The 18,200-nt window shown below is 34.1% G+C and overlaps 1 protein-coding gene across 3 annotated transcripts in view; it reads right to left on the bottom strand.

Moving 5' to 3' along the window:
• Itgav (integrin subunit alpha V) overlaps positions 1–18,200 on the bottom strand; it is a 92,880-nt gene that overhangs the window by 11,328 nt on the left and 63,352 nt on the right. For all 3 annotated transcript variants that reach the window (XM_058580304.1, XM_046447365.2, XM_058580305.1), the window contains 11 exons: positions 16,007–16,065; positions 14,101–14,255; positions 11,864–12,001; positions 7,982–8,049; positions 6,866–7,013; positions 6,253–6,345; positions 4,660–4,739; positions 4,198–4,278; positions 3,650–3,755; positions 2,879–3,037; positions 1,961–2,074 (listed from right to left, as the gene is read on the bottom strand). In XM_058580304.1, the coding sequence (XP_058436287.1) occupies positions 1,961–2,074; positions 2,879–3,037; positions 3,650–3,755; positions 4,198–4,278; positions 4,660–4,739; positions 6,253–6,345; positions 6,866–7,013; positions 7,982–8,049; positions 11,864–12,001; positions 14,101–14,255; positions 16,007–16,065 (1,201 nt within the window). The remainder of the gene's footprint in view (positions 1–1,960; positions 2,075–2,878; positions 3,038–3,649; positions 3,756–4,197; positions 4,279–4,659; positions 4,740–6,252; positions 6,346–6,865; positions 7,014–7,981; positions 8,050–11,863; positions 12,002–14,100; positions 14,256–16,006; positions 16,066–18,200) is intronic.

Below are 18,200 nucleotides of genomic sequence, written 5' to 3'. Positions count from 1 at the left end.
CTCTTATTCTTTAACATGAATTTTAGGATTTTTGTTTTCGGTTCTGTGAAGAATGTCATTGGTATATTTGGTAGGGATTACAATAAGTCTATATATTGCTTTTGGTAATATGGCCATTTTTTTTGAACACATAAATTTTTTATACCATTATTTTATTTGTTTACTTTTATGTGGTGCATGCCTGACATGTGCAATGCACTGGGTTCGATCCTCAATACCACATAAAAATAAAATAAAGTTGGGGCTGGGGGTGCAGCTCAAGCGGTAACACGCTGGCCTGGCATGCGTGGGGCACTGGGTTCGATCCTCAGCACCACATAAAAATAAAATAAAGATGTTGTGTCCACCGAAAACTGAAAAATATATTATAAATAAATAAATAAATAAAAATATTGTGTCCACCTAAAAAACTAAAAAAATAAATAAATAAATATTTTTAAAAACCAGCTACTATTACTTGTTTTTGGTCTGCATTCGTATAAAATATTTTTTTCCATCTTTTTACTTTCAGTTTATGAGAATGTTTGCCTATGAGATAAGTCTCTTACAAACAGTATATAGTTGGATCTTATTTTTTAATCCATTCTGTCACTCTATACTTTTAACTGGAGAGTCGCAAGCATTTACATTCAGTTGTTATGGATAAATGGTTGTTATTTCCTGCCATTTGTTGTTGTTATTGTTATATTTAATTTGGTCTTGATTTTCATTTAGTTGGTTGCTCTTCTAAGATCTTCATCTATTTTGGAGCTTAGGGGCTAGTTTTTGAGTTCCTCTATACAGTATATCTTTAAGTATTTCCTATAAAGCTGGCTTAGTTGTCATGAATTCTATTAGTTTATGTCTACCACTGAAAGTTTTTATCTTTCTATCAATTCTAAAAGATATCTTTGTTCAATACAGCAGTCTTGGCTGGCACCTGTTTTCTTTCAGAGTCAAGGTATAATTTTAGAATGAATTTTACTATTAGATGTTTAAGAGAAGTTCTAATAGGTTTGTTGGATATTGGATTCTAGAGTTCAATACAAAGAATTCGGTTAGAAATATAATTCAAATTCTTGTGCACCAGATAGTATTTACAGCCATGAGACTCAATAAGATCACCTAGTATAGCACTATCCAAAATAACTTTCCATGATGACAGAAGTCATCAATATAGAGACATGTATGCTGCTTGATAGAAGAGCTGCTAGCTTCACAGGACTGTTGAACTCTTGAAATGTGGCTGGGATCAACACTATCAGTAGTATAACCAGCACAGATCAAGTGAATGAATGTAGGTGAAGCAGAGAAGAAATCTGAGATCTGAGTACTCTGTAGGTTAAACGTCTGAAAATGGACATTAAGGAGCAGCTAGAGGTGGCAGATGGACAACCAGAAGAGAACAGCATCCTAGAAGTAATTAAGTGAGTCAAAAGTCACTGAGTGAGTGAACTAGGTGAAGATGAAGAAGGAACACAGAATTGATATAAAAGTAATTAATGATTGCTACTCAACATAAACAAAATCCAAAGCTTCTTTAATGGGTGGTGGTTTGCAGGTCTGCTAATTTTCAAAAAGTTAACGATGAACTCCTTTAAAGCATAGTCATAGCATGAGCTCACTCAAAAAAATTTAACCATGTTAGTTATTCTAACATTTTCATTGAGGCCTTCTGGGTTCTTTCTACAGTATTATACTAAAACCTCAAAGATCAGGGTGAGACCAAGAAAGAGGGCAGTTAAAAGAAGCAGAATCAGATAATTTGGAACATAAAATATTCTTATCAGCAAATGACAAATCACTTAAAAATTTGGCATTAATTTGACTAGGATAAAGAAAATAGGAGGACTGAATAGTTTAAAATATATGTAGTTCTTTCAAGCACAGCTGCTGTTATTTTTGAAATGTTCTTTGTCATCAGTCCTTTAATCACATATTTTCAAATGTTTATAGTTCATGTACTTGAAATGGCACTTACCAAAGTGTGAACATCTCCTTCACTAAGGGCGAGATCTCGCTTTGTGATGAGATGGTTCCGGTCACCTTGCCCAGCAATTGTGTCATTCTTCTCAGCTGTTTGCAAAGATGAGATCTGTATTGCATTGCAAAAAGGTGATAAATAATAATGGAAAAATTTTATATCGACATTTTGACAAAGGCTCTTATATACGATTATGCATGAAAATTTGGTGTTACAGAAAATTCACCAGTTAATATGCTAAGAAGAGTGAGGACAGAAAATATAGTCTTTAATGTGTCTTTTAAAAATTAGCTATCCCTAGCCATTACTGTCTCTCTCATTGCAAAACTAAAATGGAAATGGATGAAAATACATAGAAACAGCCTGAAATTCTAAAGTACATCTGTGATGAGTATGAATTTTGAGCATATTTTTTAGTTTTCTTAACTTTCCTTGAACCATGTTGGGCAATAGCTTCTTACAGAAATTTATGTTCTAGGATGATGATGACTATGTCTTAGAGCATATTTTTATATTCTATAAAATGATATTTTCATAGGTCATGTAAATTAAGAAAATCACAAGCAAAATGGCATATCTTATTCCAAAGATACAAATTCCAACAAAAGAACAGTCTTCAAACAATATTATACACTGGATAAACTAAGATGTGATGCATCCACGGTCAAATCAACTCACTTAAGAGTATCTTCCAAGGCTTAATAAACACTCCATAAATGTGGTTCACTAGGACTTCACAGAATTCATTATTAACCATTTTACAAATAATCTAATTCTTAGTGTACTGGTTATGAATTATAATATTTGGGCAAAGCCTATGCCATAAAATAGCTGTTCTATTCATGCATTCCACAGGTTTAATAAGAAAGCAATAAAAAGTAATCATAATGAAGAGCTGCTTAATAGCTTGGTTACCTTGATTCTCAAAGGGTTGATCTCCATATCTGAAGTACAGTTCATTGGCCCATCGATGTCATAATGAAGGATGTACAACAAAGTGTTGTTGTTATATTTATAAGGCCACTGAAGATTTAGCATGGCTTTGCTGAATGAACTGGGACCATTGTTTCTCAGCTAATGAGGAAAAGAAATGTAAATACCTTGGGCAAAAATTTATTCTATAATCCTTCCCATGTGCCAACTTCAGAAATCATATCAACAACAGGATTTGAGTAACAGCAGAGTTGCCACAAATAGACTCTAAATTACAACATAATCTTATACAAAGAATATCAAACTCAACATTTGTCTCTAGAGTAACAGGTATCAGGATGAAAATATAAACAAAAGAGTTAAATATTAAAGAGTTATTGATAACAAAAATTTTCAACCTATAGAAATAAAATTGTGATTATTTACTGTAGGCATTTTCAGTTTTTTGTCAGAACTGCAAAATGCCCATGGGAAAATACCCAATGACCTAATTCTTTTATTCAAGTAGAATAAATTGGTTTTAAATAACAAATTATATCAATTACCTTCTTTAAACACTTAAAGCTTTTTATCTACTAAAAGCAAACTTATAAACAGGGAAAAATTCAAAGAAATATAGGTACACTATAGGTACATACTAAATCTATCCAGAGTTTACATAAAAATTACATAGCATTGATTTTAAAACATAGCTTAGTTGTTCTCTTTGTTGGCTCTCTCACTAGGTTTCCCTTAAATCCAACAGCTGCAAACCTCATAAATGTGCTGAACAACTGGTCCAACATCTTCTTCAGTCTCAGGGTTCTCCTTGTGCTCCCAATTTGGAATCGGAAGAAAGATATGATCAGGACTTGAGACTCTAAACAATGACCAAAGAAAACCTACCATGAATATCAAAATGATATGGTCAGTTCAATTTCAAAACTATGCTGTATTCAAATGAATAAAATTAGACCTAGTAACAAAGAATCTTAAAAAGAAACACTAGAGAATGCACACAGATACCATAGCTGCTATTAAATCTACACATAACAGGTAAATTGGAAAGTCAATTTGTGCAAAATCTCAATAAGCTTATTTTGAGCATATTATTGTCATGTCTTGTTTCTTTTCAGAGGAGTGGCAAATAAATATTTGGGGTTTTGGAACATATCCAAGATCTTTTTTAAACAGAATCTCCTGCCTTAGTAAAATGTACCACTAACATGGAGTATTTATGATCCAAAAGAAGGTTGAGTTTCACAGTTACATTTCAAAAGCAATCATGTCAATAGGATACTCAACTTAGTAATCATACTGACCCTCTTATCTCAACAGCAGCTATAACAGCAAGGTCAACTCTGTAAGATACAACTGGGCTTACTTTGTCAAAAAGATTAGAGCTGAAAAAGAAAAAGAACAAATTTAGAATAGAATTGGATAGAAACATCATCAAAATCCTATTGAGGCAAACCCAGCAAAACTAAAAATGAATAGATTCAAAGCAACAAAGAAATGAAAACCTTCTAAGTCAAAACAATTATTTTTGATAGCATTTAATTCCCAGAAGATGATCAAGTTTTATTTTTTAATGTTTAATTTTGTCTTACAAACTCAAAAATTGACAATATTATTCTTAAAATATAAATATTGATTTTAAAAATCCTATAAAGTACTGGAATTTGAACCTATCCTATTCAAAAATATTTAAAGTATGTTATATAATATATCTGTAACACATTTCCTCAATCGGTATTACAAGGTAACACAAGGTGTTTTCATACCTTTGGATTTGTAAATCAAATTTCACAGAAGTATCCATCTCTGATTGCTGGTGAACACTGAATCGAAGACCAGCTAAGAGCTGAAGGAAAAAGGAACAGATGGTAATATTAGTCAAAGTCTAAAAAACAGTGAGAAATTTCAAATCCAATATCCAAATAAAAACAAATGTTCTAAAACACACTGTTTATAGTAAAAGTGAACACAGATAATTAAATATGGTTTTCTGTTGAATCTCTTATTTAAGATACAATCGATAATGGAACCTATTTAACAACAATTACTAATAATAATTACACCTCCTTGTGATATTAATTATCTTTCTAAAATGTGCAAGTAAATGTTTGTTGATTCAATTAATTAGACACAATGATTTGTGCCTAAGTCTGGCCAGAACCAGAATTGCTCCTCCTCTCACCTTTCACAAACCCCTCAGGTACCAAACATCCTAATTCCTGCCTGTCACAAACAAATGAGTCAAGGTAAAAGAAAGAAGGCTTCTTGGAGATAATACAAATGATACAAAAAAATGGCACCTCCTGGGAACTGCCTCCTGCTTTCCACTTTGGAAAGCCTAGAGCTGGCAACTTGGAATAACCAGGAACTCTCTACACTGAATGGGCTGTGAGTGAAAGATCTAGAGAAAATACGGTTACAAAAAAATTAAAAAGATGTTCTGTTGTTAACGACAACTTTGAGTACATACAAAGTAAAAGGACTGATCAGAGTATTTGTTCAAGCCCTCTTCCCTAGACACCATGCACGTAAAAACAATGAGTTTTAGAGAAATATACATTTCAAGAAATATGAAATGTTTAGCTCCAGAGTGAAACAGATCTCAAATTGCCAATATTAATGTGTCATTAAATAAATTAATTGTATTGTAAAAGCAACACTATGTAGACTGTCATATGTTTTCCTTTATACTGAAATATAAGAGGTATGTTTTGTTTCCTTTTTAATAGGTTTGGGAAGAGACCCATTGGGTGTTTGCTTCTTTTCAAGCTCCTATGCTCCCTGCTCCACCATCTGAAGGGGCCTGATCCAACTCAATTTCCCTTTGATCTTCTGTGTGGGACCTGTAATACATGGCTTCAAGTTAATAAGTAGATTCTATCTCACCTAAGAAGACAGTCCTGATTTTTGCCAGAGTAGTTTTTGAGGATCCATTAAAGCATCACTTTAAAATACCAAAATTAAAATTTCAGTTCCTTTTTTTGGTTTTTGTTTGGGTTTTTTTGTTTGTTTATTTGTTTCTTGCTAGGGATTGAACCCAGAGCCTTCTACATGCTAGGCAAGCACTCTACCAACTAAGCTACCTCTCCAGCTATAACAGTTCCTAATCCATGTTCTCATCCATTTACTAAACTAAAGGCAGCATCAAAAGCAGATTATTGAGTACAGTACAATAGCACAACTCATTATTTTAGTATCTTGTTCAAACTGAAAAGAACTCTGTTAATTATGATACTCAAAATCAAAAACCAAATTAAAGACACCGTTTTGAAATGTTTTTGATGTTGTTGTTTTAATACTATGAACAAATGCAGAGAACAGCAAAGTATTCTATAATCCACTCGATTAAAATATCTTACTTGAGTTCCAGCCTTCATTGGGTTCCCCAGGTCACATACCACTTGGCGGGTTTGGTTTTCTGTCTTAAATGCACAGGAAAGTCTTGCTAAGTCCTTTGTTAGACAAAGAAAAACGTCGTGAAAAGGAAAATAAATTAATGGCTAAAAAAAAAGTAGAAACCACAAGATTATAAAGTTACAACTGAGTATCATGCAGTTAGATATTAAATTTATTTTTTTAGTGAAAAAAATAAATCTCAACAAACGTGGAATAAGAAGTCAGAACTATGTGTGATTGCCTCATATAAATGCACAAGTGTTTCTGAAAGATCCCTAGAGGACTTACATACATAACCATAGTTCCTCTGACAAATAAATTGATGGACAGGCTTAGACACTTTATCTTTCTGACCTCATTTTCAGGCACTTAGCAAGCAATTTTTAAAATGTCGTATCAATGCATTATGTAAAGTATTAGGCTTAAAAGGAATTACATAGAATAGGCACTCTATTGTCTAGCAATTCAGCCTTAGGTAGAATGGCTAAGCTGTGTTTCACTAAATAGGGGAGTAGCTCATTAATGTTAATAAGACCTGTGAGTGCATTTCAATTTTTAAAGAGGTAGCTTGCTTACTTCACTGTTTCGGACAACCCCAATGAAATCAGCCTGCGGTGGCATGGAAATGATGAGCTCAGCTTCATAGGCACCTTCTCCTTGATTCTGAGCCTTAACAATCAATGTGAGAGGGTTGTCGTCTCCAATATAGATCTTCTTTTGATCACTGAAAGTTAATGTGAATTTAGACAGTGAAAAAAGACTACATGGGGAGTGTATGGCTGTTCAAAGAAACAAGAGATAAATACACAGACAGCCCCAACATGTTCAACAGTGTCTCAAGATATTTTAAGACTTCTTCAGAGTTCAATAGAAAACAGAAAATAGCATACTGGGAGCAAGTCCAACACTTTTCTCTGTAAAAGAAAACATTAATGCCATGATGCCACTAATAAATCACTGGCTTTCATATTTATTACTGAAGTAATTTTATATCTCTGCATGTACTTTTGGGGTGGGGGGGAAAGGATGGAGACTGAACCTAGGGCCTCACACATACTAGGCAAGCACTGAGTTTACATTCCCAGCTATTTTTAAAATTTTGAATCAGGGTCTCACTAAATTGCCCAGACTGGCCTCAAACTGGTGATTCTCGGGCTTTGGCCTCCTGTGTAGCTGGGATCACATGTATGTACCACCATGTCTGGCTCAGCATGTACTTTTTTTTTTTTTTTTTGTGGTGAAGGGGATTGAACCCAGGGTCTTGTGCATGCAAGGTAAACATTCTACCAACTGAGCATATATCCCAGCCCTGCATGTAAGTTTTAATCCCCTAATTTTTTTTATAAAAGCATGATTTTTTACAATAATCTTTTTAATGTATATGCTATAAAACATGGTAAGGATGTGCTTGAGTCAAGAGTATTCCTACAATGAAGTATATCTTTAAGATGACATATTACTTTGTGATAGTATCCAAAGCTAAATGGTCACAAATCTGTCAAGCTAGGCAACTAGTAAAAACAAAGTAGATATTTTTTAAATTCAAGATTAATAGCTTTATTATTATATAAAATCATGTATTACCCCCTAATATAACTAATTCTCATTAAAATATTAGTACTTTGAATAGGAAAATGTGCTCTGTGATTTGAATTTCTTATGGTAATGTTTATTGTTTGGAGCAAAACTTACCTATTTACAGAAACTTCTAGTTTGGGTTTACAGACATTGTCTTCACCACAGTCAAGTAGAATATGAGCCTAGAAAAAAAATATTTATTTATCTACATGAAAAAAAAATATGCAGGTTGCATATGCAGTGTATATCAGTACATATGTGTATAGACATGCATGAACCCATGTGTATTTATATACACTCATCAACTTGTTCGTATACCTGAATAAAAAAAAATCATTTATTTATAAACAGGTGGGTGTAGCTTGTTAAGAATGAGAAAAAAGAATAATATTAGTAGGATACAACATAACATTTGGACTTTTTAGTTTTATCTCACTTTAATTGCTATTTTGAAATAAAATCTGGTATAGAAGTAATGATTAAAAATTGAGAGATTCATTTTTGTTTTGTTTGATTTGTTTTTTGCAATACTAGGGGTTGAACCCAGTGCTGCTCTACCACTGAGCTACATCCTTGGGTCTTTTTTATATTTTGTTTTGGGACAGGGTCTCACTATATTGCTAGCCTTGAACTTGTGATCCTCCTGCCTCAGCCTCCTGAGTAGCTGGGATTGCAGGGTGTGCACTACCATGCTAGGCTGAAGGTTTTGACTCCGCTTACAACTAAGTTGTGTGAACTTAAGCAATATAAACCCCTAGAATTCCTCACTAAAGAGTGTGCCCTCTGTCAATGTCATGGAAATATGGCTACAAAAGACAAAAGAATAAAGAACGGAAAATATACTGGAGCCATACAACAGGAGGACCAAAGGGGGAAAGAACTGGTCAAAATGATGCAGCATGTCCATGGCCATTTAGAAAGAAAAAAAGGAAAAGGAACCAGAAGTGTCAGAATGACCAGAATAGGTACAACAAGAAAAATCTGAACTTTTCCTTATCCAGGCCTTTCCAGGAGAATGTGCTGGATAGAACAGTATGGAAAAAACCCAAAGAGAAATAATGGAAGATGCAGAATATGTTGGATAAGATGTGAAAACAGGAATATAAAAATTGAGAAAAGAAAGAAGGAAAATTCTTGGTTTGTCTACTCTTAATATCTAAAGGGCTTCATACCCAGAAGCAGATGAAAAGAAGAGAGAAAAGGATTTAAAGGAAAAGAATAATGAAAGGAATCATTTAAAAACAGGTGATGATTGCATACTTCTAAGTCACAAGGGAAGTGCAGTTACCTGGAATAGAATTACTTGATAGAAATGCTAATTGCCAATTTAATTGGGATGAAACCCCAAAATATATGGAATTAATTCAATTACTAGATGCAAGCAGTTGCCATAAGCATCAAGAAAAAAGAAAAGGTCAGGATTGTTAGGAGAATTTATGGTGATTCTGTAAGTCACACAAAGGAAATCACTGCTCAGTTCAGGAATAAAGGGTGAATTTTGTGCATAACAAACTCATGTAAGTTGTGTATCTGAAGTCTGGAATAAGAAATTTGTATAAAAATATTAATAAAACTGTGATAAATGAACACATAGCTAACTACCACTTTGCAGGGTAGGAAAAGAACTAAGCTGGCACTGGAGCTGTAGTTAAAACATTATCAACAGGAACACAGCATTCCTGAATGACTACAGAATAATTAAGTGACAATGTACAGAAGAAAAGCAACAAACAAACAAATAAACAACCATGTTACCAGAAAAGATAGTTTCAGAAGTGGAAACCCACAAAGCAATGTCTTCTATGTCCAGAGAACCAAATCTCTACAGTTATATACTTAATATCTCTCCTTTCTTTTTTTTTTTTCAACTACTGGAGATTGAACCCAGAGTTGCTCTACCACTGAACTACATCCTTAGCCCTTTTTATTTTTATTTTGAGATGGGGTCTCACTACATTGCTGAGGCTGGCCTGGAACTTATGATCTTCCTGCCTCGGCCTTTAGTTGCAGGGATTACTGGCATGTGCCACCATACCTGGAATTATACTTAATATCTTGGACTAAGCAAGAATATGATATATATTTGAATGAAAAAAAAAATGGGATAACCATTCCTTCTGCAGAAACCACTGAATCTCCTACTGCAAAAGAGGAAGCTTTTGATCTGCACTAATATAAGTAGCCATGTAGAAGCCAAATGTGGCCCTCGAACACTTGAAACTTGTCTTGTGTGACTGAGAAACTGATTTTACTTAAAAAACTGATATTGAAATCCCTTAGTAAAAAATTTTTAGTATGTTTAGAATAACTTGAGTATATATATCTTCTTCAATTATAAATTATATGAATTCTAAATAAACAAAAAATTTTTTCAACAAAAATTTAGCATCTGGATTTATATGTATTATAATTGTACAATATATTCTGGATTTTGAAGAAAGTAAAAAAAACAGAATGTAAATAGTTTGCTGAAAATTTTTAAATTGCTTACAAGTTAAAATTATAATATTTTGGATATTGTTATGGCTGAATTATGTTTGCCCAAATTGTATGTTGAAGTTCTATTCCTCAGTACCTCAGAATGTGACAGTATTTGAGATACAGTCTTTAGAGAAGTAACTAAAATGATGTCACTAGGGTAGGCCTTAATCTAATATTACTCACCTGTGCTTCTTAAATGATGAGTCTAGGACACAGACACATGTAAAGGAAACACCACGTGAGAACAGAAGAGAAGGTGAGCATCTATAAGCCAAGGAGATAGGCCTTGGAAGAAATCAACCCTCGTGACCCCTTGATCTTGGATTTCTAGCCTTCAAAATTGTGAGAAAATGAACTTATGTTATTTAAGTCCCTTACTCTATGGTACACTGTTGTAGAAGCTCCAGAAAACTAATACATACCTATTATTAAAATTAATTTCTAATAAAAATTAACTTTGAAAGATAGCACAATACTGACTGACAGACCTTAAGAGGCATAGAGATCCACTTCTAAATTGTTAATCAACATAACACTGTACACCTACCAAATTAGACAATATAAACACAGAGCTATATATAACAGGCTCTCTTGAAATAGATAGTATAAAATAACATGTGATTACTGATATACAAAATGGATTATTAAAATATAAAAGTTACAAAACACTAAACATTTTTTTAAAAACTTTGCTTTATGCTGTAGTTATATAGTCCTCTCAAATTACCCCCTAAAAAACCAAAAACCAAATGAGCAAGTTATGAGATCCTTTAAAGGAAAATAAAAAAGAAATGACGAGGGGCTGGGGTTGTAGCTCAGTGGTAGAGTGTTTGCCTAGCATGTGTGAAGCACTGGGTTCAATCTTCAGCACCACACAAAAATATATAAATACAGGTTAAAAAAAGAGAAAGAAAGAAAATAGAAAGGTCAATCTACATTTAGTTTAAAGAATTTTATGGGGAAAAAATATCAATCCAAAAATATGAACATGTTATAAAAGGAAGAAACAGAAAATAACAATATTTAAATATATTTAAATACATGTTTTTCACAGGTTTTTCTAAAATTAAAATATCAATCCGAAGTCTTATGTTCTTGTACTTAGCCTATGTACAGAATGATTATATACTATATATGCATATTGGTGAAATGTGTAAATACATATATACCTATATATATACTTTAAAAACAAAATGTATATTAAAGATGTGTATCAAAGGTATTTAGCAAAATACTAAAACGCTATGTAAAGAATGGAGTTTTGTTGTTTTCCTTGAATTATTTTATTATTTTATGCATATGAAATGTGACCCTGGCTTTTTCTACACACAACTAAAGTCAGAGTGGATTTAAATATGTCTAACAGGAAAGTTCACATTTCTACCCCTCTGACTTATTTAACTAAACATCTACCAACATTATAAAAGCAATCCCTTGTGATATTTAAGAACACAAATTATAAGAACTTAATAAAGATCCCAGTATGTAGCAGGAGCACACTGGGAGAGACAGTACCTGTCGACTGAGGTTAGCAGGGGTGAACTGGTTCAGGATGGGACGCAAGCCTGTGGCATCAGCGGCCGTTCTATAATCCAACCGATACTCCATAAAAATAGTAATTGGAGTAAGTTTGTCTCTAAATTCAGATTCATCCTAGAAATGGAAAATCTTCACATTAAAGATGGTATCAACTTAAAGTATCTGGAGAAATCTACAGGTGCACATCACAAAGCCAGCTAATTCTATGAAGCTAGTCTAATTAATACCTCTACTTTTCCTCATTCATTTAAATTAAATGGCACTGAAGGATGTACACTTACATTTACATTTTGCTTCTGTGACATCTAGACATTGTGATATGTAGTATTTTCACAATGATTCAATTATATATTTCCAATATAATCTCTTTTTGACCCTTAAGTTATTTAAAACTACATTTCCTAGGAACTCAATTTCCTAAATTATCTTTTTGCTATTGGTTTCTAAAAACTGTTGTTACCGTTTGGATGTTAAGTGTCCATGTGATAAAGGCCTGGACGCTAGGGAGGCAATACTGAAGAAGTGGGGAAACCTTTAAGAGGCCTGGCCTACCTAGTGTCAGGTCCTCAGGTCACTGGAGATGCCCTTGAAAGGGACTGTGGGACCCCAGTCTCTTTCTCTTGCTCTCTGCTTTCTGGCTATGAGGTGGGTGGTACTGTCCTGCCTCATAACTTCTTTCAGAATTACTGCTTCACTGCAGCCCCAAAAACTACAGGGTTGCTCAACCAATCATGGGCTGAAACCTTTCAAACCTTTTCTTCTTATACGTTGATTACCTTAGGTATTTCTTATAGTGATGGAAAGATAACACAAGTACATTGTGATCAGATACCATATTTCCTATGATATCTCTTTGAAATGTTTAGATTACCTTTATGGCCTATACATGTGTTGAGGGCCACAGACAAGTCAAGATGGCACCTGGCACTTTGTCAGGAGGAGTGGTTTGAGAAGTAACGCCAGCGAGCCATTAAGATGATGGAGATTCCTTAATGACTGATTGCTGTGTCTAGATTATGTCAATTAAGTTAAGCTGTGTATAATTATTAAGATGATGATTCCTTAATGACTGATTGCTGTAACTGGATGATGCTAAATTGAGTCAAGCTGTGTATTCAGTTATGTATAAATACCTCTGCTGTCCTACAATAAAGCAGCTCCTGCTGTATCAACCTTCACAAGTTGCTTGTCACCCCCGGTTATTTTGCCCAGCCAGACTGCAGCATACATGATCAATTTTATTCCTGATCAATTTCTACATTCTCGAATTATTGAGTTTCAGTGCTGAATTCTATATGGGTCTGTGAAATAAACCTGTTAACGATTCTCAATCTTCTAAAGCTTTAGCGATATGTTTGCCTTCTTTTTAAAATTTCCATCTTTTATCTGTGGAAGCAGTTCCCTTAAAATATTCAGATGAATATGAACCACATTCTTTTGTGATATGATTAAGGGAGATCCATGAATATTAGTAATAAGAACTACCTTTGATTTTTAGATTCATGCCAGACTATGATTTTACAACATGTAAGTATCTTATTAAATACTTACAACAAGAGAAGAAAATTGATATTATTAACACTCCCTTTTTAAGGATAAAGAAATTTGGGTTTTGATAAGTAACTTGTGCAAGGTCACATATTGAAAAGAAGTAGTAACAGGTCACCCTGACCTCCATAGAATCTTTTCTTTGCATCTTCTCTTGCTGTAGTCAAGATGTACCTCCATCCTAAGGACACTTTAGCTTCATGAAAGCGTCTAGACCTAATGAAGGAATCTCAGATTGCAGAAGGCCCTGGAGAGTCTGAATCCCTAAGCTGGTGTCTGAAATTCCTACTCACTCTCTCCCCAGTGCCCATCCTTGCCAGCAGCTTAGGCTCAAAATTTTGCTTTCAACTCACAATTCAGATTGAGCTCAGGGGTTTAGTTGATTGCTGACTTTTTGGACCCTGGAGATTTCCTTTACTGTCTTGAGTCCAGCAACATTTAATAAATATCCTTATCATAATTCATTCAGTAATATTGTTGTTGAAAGGCCATCTGCAGTCTGCCAGAAGTGAGATCCATGACTTCTACTGTCAGGTTTGACGCTTGAAAGAGCCAGATTTCCTTAAGCATATTTTTTTGTGCTCTTCACTTTGGAAGTCATTTAGTTGAAAATGAAAAAGTAACAATTAAAAAGAAAAGATAACAGAACACAGATGAACTCTTACCCGCAGATATGCTATCAGCTCTTCACACTGCATCTGTCCCCCTCTAGAAATTGTCATGTTCTTGGAGTGACCCGGGGACCTGCTATGGAGAAACAGTGCTCGCCGAATTGCTCCCTTTTGCTTGAGTTTATCCAAAAGAAGCTCCACCTGGAAGTCTATATAAATCAAAGGATTTATAACCAATGTATTCTTTATGGACTTACCTCTGTCCTAGATATCTAGAATTTTCATGTCAACAGAGATATTTATTTCTGAGAAGTGATCTGCTTCAAATTCATTAAAAATATCTTTTAATGAGGGACACTACAACATATTAACACTGAATAAATTTACTATAATAATTAAATAATTAAGCCAACCATCCCCGAAGCAATATCATATGTAATTCCAAATAACAATGGCAGTAAAATATAAAAGGAAAAATTCTTTTAGTTTAAGCTGTAGGAAGTCCAGGGGGTGAAATATATGTGAATTAAGACTTTCACTCTCGGAGGAGGATATAGCTCAGTGGTTGAGTAACTGCTTTAGTGTGCCTAAGACCTGGGTTCAATCTCCAGCATGGGCAAAAAAAAAAAAACTTCTGCCATTAATCCAAGTGACAAGACTCTTTGTCGATTTTGATTAAGTACTCATTAATTGGAAACCACGTCATATTAAAACTATGGTAAACAATTTGTACCAATTGAAATTCCTCCTTTGAAGGAAGCTACCATATCAAATGGTCAGATAAACATGTCCCTCATGAAGTAAGTGACTGTTTGATGGGTTAAGAATCACGTAAACATGACTGTGCAGAGTCGGAAGCACAGTTGTTACAATTACCACTTTCTAAAATTCAGTTCTTTAAGTAGTTTCTTAAAAGCAGATGAGAGTATGAATTTTTAACACAACAGCTCTCTTTTCAAGTTTCTTTAAATACTGATTGACTTTCATTTCAAATTTAGGTGAAAACTCAGGGCTATTGTGATTCATGTTTGGTTCTACTCAGTCACACTGCTCTCCTTGCAGTCTCTCAAACACACAGACACACTCCTTCCTTGGACTTCTTTTTTTTTTTTTAGTTGTTGATAGACCTTTATTTTATTTATTTATTTTTATGTGGTGCTGAGGATCGGACCCAGTGCCTCTCACATGTTAGCCAAGTGCTCTACCACTGAGCCACAACCCAAGCCCTTCCTTGGGCTTCTTGAAATTGCCATTTCTTCTGTGTGAACCACTCTTCTGTTCCTGCAGGTCTCTATAGAGAAGTTACCTCCAGTGAGGTCCTGCTGGACTCACTCACATGAACACCTGCCCAGCGGCTTCAGTCCTCCTCTTTGCTTTGTTACTCATTAGCACCTGTCACTATCTGATGCACTGGCAAATTCTGGCAATATTGATTAATATCCCTACTTTGCTCTCAGGGTCACATCAATTGTTTTAGGAAAGGAAGTACACTCTGCTGGGTAGATTAAATTTAGTGAAGAAAACATTTTCTCCTCACTATTCCTAAATCATCTCTATTTCTAAGATAGTTCGGTATTTCCCAGAAATATAAAGCTAAATATCTCAGTCTACTGAGATATCTATCATCTACTCATAGCAAGGATACTCATTCCCCTCAGAGTTCATCTTACATCATTAAATGCTTACCTTTCTAAAAGCTGTATTTATATATGGTGTGTTATATTTGCTATTTTGTGGGCTAGTTTGCACACAATGTCCATTAATAAATATATTATTTCTCAAATGTATTTACTGGCTTAATAGTTGCCAAAGTAATTAGGCTGCCATCTTAAATGTGTTTAAGCATAAACATTTAGTTTAAAAACAATAACAATTTGAGTTACTAAGTATCCTATAACATTTTTAAGTGCTGTATATATAAGAGTATTAAAATACTTTTGATTTTTCATAGGACACTTACTAAGTTTCCTTGGAAGTGCTCCTTTGCCATCTGCCTTTAAACAGAACCTGACATTAAAACTGTAGGAAAAGAAAGTATATACATGTAAATCCTATAATCCAGCGTAGATATATTTAATATCATTCAAATCTCACATTTCTTATACACTCATCCCTTGTTATCTGTAGGGGATTGGTTCTGTGAACTACCCTTCAGCCTCCACAGATACCCAAATCAGTAGATGCTCGTTAATAAAACAGCACAGAATTTACATATAACCTACAGATATCTTCTTTCATACTTTAAGTCATTTCTAGATTACCTTTAAGTCATATCTACTTATAATACCTCGTACAATGAAAATGCCATGTAAATAGTCATTCTACTGTATTGTCAGGGAATACACAATAATATAGGAAATAATAAGTAAAAACTAAAAGTATGTACATGTTCAGTACAGACGATAATTTTTTTTTCCTATCTGCAGTTGGTTGAAACCAAGAATGCAGAAACGGCAGGTGCAGAGGGTTGATGGTGCATAGTTAAGGCCAGGAAGCCCGGCATCTTTCTTCATGTCTTAATATTGTTCTTAAAACATGAAACTACCCAGACTAACCTAACTCATTCTTCAGTAAGTTAAACATGTTTCCTTTCAGGGTACCTCGATGAGAAAAATAATTTCCTAACCTCCATTCAAGTTTACAGAACCTGTTGATAAATCTAAATAAGGGAAATGCCAGTTTAGATTTAAAATAATGTGTTCTATAATTAAAAAAAAAAAAAATCCACTGAAGCATCCTTTAATTACCAAGCTTCTCTAGAGGATGTGCTTTACAATATCTTTTTTTTTTTTTTAATTTTTTATTGTTGGCTGTTCAAAACATTACATAGTTCTTGATATATCATATTTCACAATTTGATTCAAGTGGGTTATGAGCTCCCATTTTTACCCCATATACAGATTGCAGAATCACATCAGTTACACATCCATTGATTTACATATTGCCATACGAGTGTCTGTTGTATTCTGCTGCCTTTCCTATCCTCTACTATCCCCCCTCCCCTCCCCTCCCCTCCCCTCTTCTCTCTCTGCTCCCTCTACTGACATTCGTTTGTCCCCCTTATATTATTTTTCCCCTTCCCCTCACTTCCTCTTGTATGTACTTTTGTATAACTCTGAGGGTCTCCTTCCATTTCCATGCATTTTCCCTTCTCTCTCCCTTTCCCTCCCACCTCTCATCCCTATTTAATGTTAATCTTCTTCTCATGCTCTTCGACCCTACTCTGTTCTTAGTTACTCTCCTTATATCAAAGAAGACATTTGGCATTTGTTTTTTAGGGATTGGCTAGCTTCACTTAGCATAATCTGCTCTAATGCCATCCATTTCCCTGCAAATTCTATGATTTTGTCATTTTTTAATGCAGAGTAATACTCCATTGTGTATAAATGCCACATTTTTTTTATCCATTCATCCATTGAAGGGCATCTAGGTTGGTTCCACAGTCTAGCTATTGTGAATTGTGCTGCTATGAACATCGATGTAGCAGTGTCCCTGTAGCATGCTCTTTTTAGGTCTTTAGGGAATAGACCGAGAAGGGGAATAGCTGGGTCAAATGGTGGCTCCATTCCCAGCTTTCCAAGAAATCTTCACACTGCTTTCCAAATTGGCTGCACCAATTTGCAGTCCCACCAGCAATGTACAAGGCTTTACAATATCTTAACAGGTCATGAAATCAGTGTAGTTGGCTGTATGCAGCATCTTAAAAAAGTGTATACAATAAAGAAAGTTGATGTAAGTAATGGGTTTATAGGATTATGGTGCAAGGTTTATTTCTAGCTGTGTACCATGGTCAAAATTAGATGAAAGCTAGTACTTCAATTAGTGCATTTGAAGCCTTCTAATTATTAGCATAATTACAAGCATATTATTAGCATCTTCACAGAAACATAAAAAATGAGTGAAGGAAAGAAAGGCAGTAAAACTGAAAGCCAAAATCTTGAAAATAATTTGATTAACAATCAATAAAAATTAAGAGCAATTATTATGGAATGATTAATGTAATCCCATGAATAAACTAAATTTTTCAAGATTTTAATGACCATAAAAATTCAAAACAAAATCAGGAAAATATCTATCATTAGCTCTTTTTAAATAAAATTTTCCTGTTTACCAATCATTTTCCTCTTCTTCTATAATTCTTTGCAATTTTTCTG

Source organism: Marmota monax, unplaced genomic scaffold (genome assembly GCF_021218885.2).
Source record: "Marmota monax isolate L192 unplaced genomic scaffold, Marmota_monax_Labrador192_F-V1.1 WCK01_AAM20220418_F8-fsc00007, whole genome shotgun sequence".
NCBI classification, from domain to species: domain Eukaryota; kingdom Metazoa; phylum Chordata; class Mammalia; order Rodentia; family Sciuridae; genus Marmota; species Marmota monax.
Note: the sequence above shows the minus strand (reverse complement) of the source record. Positions and strands in the feature narration are given on the sequence as shown.